This window comes from Adiantum capillus-veneris, chromosome 9 (assembly GCF_014529385.1).
Source record: "Adiantum capillus-veneris isolate H3 chromosome 9, ASM1452938v2, whole genome shotgun sequence".
Lineage (NCBI taxonomy): Eukaryota > Viridiplantae > Streptophyta > Polypodiopsida > Polypodiales > Pteridaceae > Adiantum > Adiantum capillus-veneris.
Window position 1 is genome coordinate 33,397,366 of NC_140939.1, and position 5,925 is coordinate 33,403,290.

Sequence of the window (5,925 nt, forward strand, 5' to 3'; positions counted from 1 at the left end):
GAATTAATAGAGAAGTGTAGAGTAAGTTTTCAAGTCGTGGATGTCTTTCTAGAAAACAACCCTTACACTCACAAGGTGCTACTGAAGCCATAAGTTGTCATAGAATAAAGCTTGCAGAAGCTTGCCAGGTATGTGTAGTAGATTTACTCCTTGAGAGTGTTGGTGTGTGTAGCAGGTGTACTACTTGTGAGTATTGGTTTGTGGAGCAGGTGTAGATCTTGTGGGTGTTGGTTGTTGGCAGTGAGTGTATTGCCAAGTGTAAAATGTGAGGGCTGGTTGTTGGAGGTGAGTGTATTGCTGACAGTATGAGGTCTTGTGCCAGGACAATTTGTTGGACTAAATACACAGCTTGAGTTCACCTGAGATATTGCTTAGAGGCTTAATGAGAAGGTCGTTTTCCCCTGGTTAAAATGGTAGTAGTGGATGAGTGTGTTCATGGGGATCGCTGACTTGAATTAAACATGTTGTTTTTGGTTGGTATGATAAGTGTACAAGGTATTTTCATGACGGTGTGTTGTGAGTGTCATCATTTGTAGAACTGCTCTTTAATGCATGTTGGAAATATGATAGCCAATTGGTAACAAGCTGCTACTTAACTGTTGTGCAGGTCCATGATGAAAAGGGAAGGGCGCTTGCTCCAATTGTAGAAAGGGCTCATATGAGAAAAGAAAGACGAGCGTGCTAGTTGTAGAAAAGGAAAAGCTTAGTGTTAAATTAATACTTCTCCTTGTATGGAAAAGTAGAGACGGTGTAACAAGTCTCCCTCTTTTGGGACAAAAAAGTATCTTTAAATAATAGAAGTCGTGTCTAATGTGTGTCTCTAATCTGGCCCCGTACTCAAGGCCAAAAATTGACAGGCATAGTAGAAAAGGAAAAACACGTGTCAATTTTAGGCCCGGCTGGCACCTCTACCCTAGCCAATTTACTTCTGAAATTCTTGTATTCAAGATTTCCAAGTTTTTGGAAAAAGAAAATTAGAGCACTCGTGTGCCCGCGCGCACGCGCGTGTGTGTGTGTGTGTGTGTGTGAGAGAGAGAGAGAGAGAGAGAGAGAGAGAGAGATTGAGACCCTCACATTACGTGCGTCCACAATTTCTTGAGTCTGTTGGAGTCCATCTTGAAGTCAATCCTTTGAAAAGGTGTGGCAATGGAATGGACCGAACGCGGAATTTTTTGTTGAAATGCTCACACTCGATATTAAGGACCTAGACTGCTTCCCTTGATTTAAGGGCTCCGGGCTTCTCTCTGTCTCTCTCTCACTCTCTCTCTCTGTGTCTGTGTGTGCGCACGAAGCGATCGCCTAAAATTGGAGAGCCATCGCCCAAAGCTCCAGCTCTCCATAGCTCACAGCATCAATGGCGACCTCCACGCAGTGTACCTGGCTCCTCTCCTTATCCCCACTAATCGCCCTCCTCGCCCTGCCCCCAACTCTTGCTCTCCTTCCTGATGAGCTCACTTCCGAGCCTGATTGCAGATCTTTCCCTAATATCTCAAGCTTTCCGCCTGGCGCAGAAATTGACCCTAGGGGGTCGACCTACCCCATGTTTGCAGATCATGATGGAATGTCCTTGACACTCTTTCCCCAATTAGTCTTTCATTTAAGCTCAGGTTGCTCCAGGAATTCTTCCTTCACCCTCACCTCTGATGGCCATAGCCAAGCTCAAGCTCCCTCTCTGGCTTTCTTTATCTTGGTGTCTTCAATACCTACATCGGCATCGCCGGCGTCATCTCTGCCGAGCATGATTTCCTACGTCATGGAGCTTTGCTTCACATGCGTCGAAGACAAAAGCGGCCCACCGGATCACGAATATGTTTGCAATGATGTGCACGCCATTAATGAGCATTCTGCTTCTGCTTCCACTTCAAAAGAAGAAGAGGCAGAACAAGCAAGCCTCTTCAGGGACGAATTATCGCTCAAATACAACGCAAGTACCGGAGCGCTTCATGCTCTAGTCGCCCAATATCAACACGGTGCAAAAATCACCATAAGTTTCAATTTGAATATCACAAACAATCCGTCTATGAGCACAACTCTCTTTCTTGGCTACATCACAGCTAATGATTCACACAGAACTATAACAATCAATAATGATGCACCACCACAAGAGGGAATGGAACGTGCTCCTAATGTTGAAAAATCTCATCACCGTGTAACGAAACTTGTGTGGATCATAGTGGGCACCTTACTAGGAGCCTCTCTAATAGTGATGGGGGTAACAATCCTCGTGCTTTTCATCAAGAAGCGCAATCACGATCCCATTCTCCCAAAAGGAATCTCTTCTGTACCTCGACGCAAGGTAACCACCACCCATGCTAGACCATTAGGACATGATCTAGAGGCTAGTGAAGTGCCCATGATGAGAAGTCCCCCTCCCACACCTCCTCACTACAATGCTTTCCAAGTTTCTGGCATTGCTACTTGGTTGAAGCAACCTACCCCAAGGTAAACCTATACATAAACGGTGCCAATCAAGGTCTTTCTATTAGAGCAAGATGCACTTGCAACAAGATGGACGTATAAAACACCATCTTGAGGTAATCATATGTAAAAAGGCTACTTTAAGTCCTTAGAAATGATAATTTATCATGCTTATAAGTGATCAAGGATTATTATCTACGAACAATTTTCTTTTTGAGATTACCCACTTTGATTCTTTGGATATAACTTGTTTGCTCTTAGCGATTCAAACACTTGCCTCAAATGTTGCAAGTGCTCTTCCTCAGAAGCATTGTATATGAGAATGTCATTGAGAAAAACGATAACACACTTGCCCAAGTACGGTCTCAAGACACTATCCATGAGTGTCATGGAAGTTGCGGACGCATTGGCTAACCCAAAAGGCATAACCAAAAACTCATAATGTCAAAACCTTGTTTGGAATGTAGTTTTGGGTATATGAGCAAGTCAAATACGTACTTGGCGATATCCCGACCGCAAGTCTATCTTTGTAAAAATGCGAGCATGAGTGACCTTGTCGAATAGCCCATCCACGCGTGTAAATGGGTACTTATTCTTAACAGTGATCGCATTTAAACCACGGTAGTCTACGCACATGTGTATGCTACCATCCTTTTTCTTAACCAATAGAATAGGAGAAGCCCATGGTGAAGAATAAACCCTTTGCTAAGATAGTCAACAAGCTCACGTTCCACCTTAGCAGCCTCAAAATGACTCATTCTTTAGGGTGATTTACTGACTGGTTTATTTTCTGCAACCACGTCTATGCCATGTTGCACAGATCATGTCGACTGTAATCCTGATGGTAAATCATTAGGAAAAACATCTTGAAATTTTATTAATAAATCTCTTAATTGACTAGAAATCTTTGCTTGCTGAGAAGAGAGAGAAGTAGCCATTGCTAGGAGAAATGAGAGAGAAGCATGCGGCATTGAGGAATGTCAACAGATTCAACATTTGAAAGAAAATGGAACAATGAGTAACACAAAAAAACTTCTTCTATTTCATTATCATAAATGACCTTCATAAGCTCTACTGTACATATCAGTGGTGAGGAAGGCACATCCTTCTCTCCTAATAACAACACTTATGCGCCATGGGATTCAAACACCAGACTGCTGTGCTCATAGTAGCTATGCTTCAATGATGGTCCTAGGCTATGCAACCACGCTCTATCAAGGACTGCTCCATATTGATAACCTGGAAATCCAAGGATGTGGAATAGCCTTGAATTTCCAACAGTACAACTCTCACTTGAGTATCCCATACTTCGGCATCATAGACATTGATCATTACTACCTTGTAGGGATGGGAACTTGGAGTTTGAGGCAATTTGAGTCTTTTCACTAATCCGTAGTTAATGAAATTATGAGTAGAACCATTATCTACCAGGATACGCACCTTGTTTTCTTCAAGAGATATGTGCATACACACTAGCTCATGTGGACCGAAGGTCTGTTGCCACATGGAAGCTATGATACAGCATTCATGCACCACCTCGACGTGTGTTACCTCTACCTTGGAGAAACATGAGGAAGACTCAAGAGGCAATAGCTGCATTGCTTTCTCCTTGCCTTGAGCAGCAGATTTTCCCTTGGGACAATCCTTTTTTCCGTGGCCACTTCACAAGCATTGAAAACATAACTTCTCTTTTTTAGCATTTTGAAAATCTTCAGTAGAGAGAGGCCCTCGAGACCCCTTGGGTTTCTTAGTTGCTTCTGAGTTGGCTACTATAAATTTCTTTTATTCTGTCCATGTTGTGTGTGTGTATTACCATGTGTATTAGCAAGCATGTGAGTACTATGTGATTTCTTATCATCTGGATCATCATAAATGTGAGCTTTCACTATGGCCTACTGAAGTGTTTTAGGGTCCTGAGTCTTGACGTGTTTCTTAAGCTCTGGCATCAGACCACGAATAAACCCACATACTTGTTGGAAGGTGTCTAACCCTTCCAACTTGAGGATAACATCCCAATAGTGCGAGATATTTTCAAGCAATGATGGTTGTTGGCGCATGGAACACGTGTCCCAAGCCATCCAATTTCTATCTGCCTCATTTGTGGGCAGGAACCTTTTTCAAAACATAGCCTCAAAAGTTGTCCAACTCCGTTGTATGACGTTCTTATCCTTGAGAGACATCCACCATTTATAGGCCTTGCCTTCTAGAGTTAGACTTATCTGCAGTGCCCTGACTACATCCGGACTAGTACGCCGTAAGGCATGAATTCTTTTCCACTTGCTAAGAAAGATATTCACTGCATCTTTATTGCGCTCTCAGTCCTCTCCCTTAAAGTTAATGGCTTTGTATTTTACAACAACTCGTCCACCTCCTTCGCAGTGAGAGAATCCAAAGGGGGACCTTGTCCCTGACCAGGAGGGCCTTGCCCCTGATGGACTACGTGCTCATGCATGTGTGTGTCAACAAGACCCTTGGCCTGTTGTTGCATAAATTGTACCACTAAAGTGGATAATTTACTGACATTTTCATTTATTGATGAAAACTTTGTTTCCATCACCGACATACATGCTTGAAGTGATCAAAATTCTTGAATATCAAGCAATTTGTAAGCGTCATCTCCTCCCTAGCTTTGCGAGTACCCTTCGTGAGAGTATCCGACTGCGAGCCATCATTGGGAGGATCGGGCGTATGGTGCTCGAAATCAAAAGTCATACTAATATTCGAATCCATGGCGATTGTGCAGTGCTAGGAAAAAAAGAAGAATACCTTGATTCCAAAAAAATTTGTAACCGTAGTATTCAATGTAGACGTCGATAATTAGCTGTGCTAATAATTAGGCCCCGCAATTGCAAGTCGAAGATGTATTATTACTGAGAAACCAAGCCGTGCTTGTATTGTTGAATCTTTGAAATCTCCCAGTCGCTTTTGGACATCAACGATGCGAACCTTTCCAATTGGGAGATGTTTGTTGGAAAAGACCGCAGCGTATGTGATCCAAACGAATTCCCAAAGATGCACTTCTTGATCAGTTGTTAACTAATCCAATGCCGAGTTCGATATCAAAATTTTTGCAGCCGACACCTTTTGTGGATGTGAAGGTTACTTCGAATAAAGGTCTTGGAAATTTGATCTCAAATTAAGAAGTAAAACTCTGCAGGCTACGCAGAAATTGTTCTTTGCCTGAAATTATGTCGAACCTTGGCCGACAATCGGCACCTTGTCGAGCGTCGACAGGAGATTTATGTACAGGGTGTGTGTTGGGGTGGGCATGCACCCTTGCTTGAGTATATTGCCCAAGGTCAAAGGCCTTAGGGAGTTTTTAATGTGAGAAGGCACCTTCCCTGTCGCCTTTGGCGACCAGACAACACGGCGAGAGCGAGAGAAAGAGAGAGTTGACGGCCTGTGTGTAGCTTCCCGAGCGTCAGAACCGTGACGGGAATTACTCCTTGATGCAACATGATTCCACCAAGCCAAGCAACACAGGGTATGGTGGAGGTCGAGTTCTCT

The 5,925-nt window shown here is 43.3% G+C and overlaps 1 protein-coding gene across 1 annotated transcript; it reads left to right on the plus strand.

Moving 5' to 3' along the window:
* Positions 1-1,212: 1,212 nt before the first annotated feature.
* On the plus strand, positions 1,213-2,623 carry LOC147450315 (uncharacterized). The gene has a single exon (XM_086520698.1). It carries the CDS (start codon positions 1,355-1,357, stop codon positions 2,444-2,446), a length of 1,092 nt encoding a protein of 363 aa, XP_086376824.1. The 5' UTR covers positions 1,213-1,354; the 3' UTR covers positions 2,447-2,623.
* The last annotated feature ends 3,302 nt before the right edge of the window (positions 2,624-5,925 follow it).

Excerpts from the sequence above, each read along its gene's own strand:
- LOC147450315 (XM_086520698.1), top strand. The coding sequence starts at position 1,355 with ATGGCGACCTCCACGCAGTGTACCTGGCTCCTCTCCTTATCCCCACTA.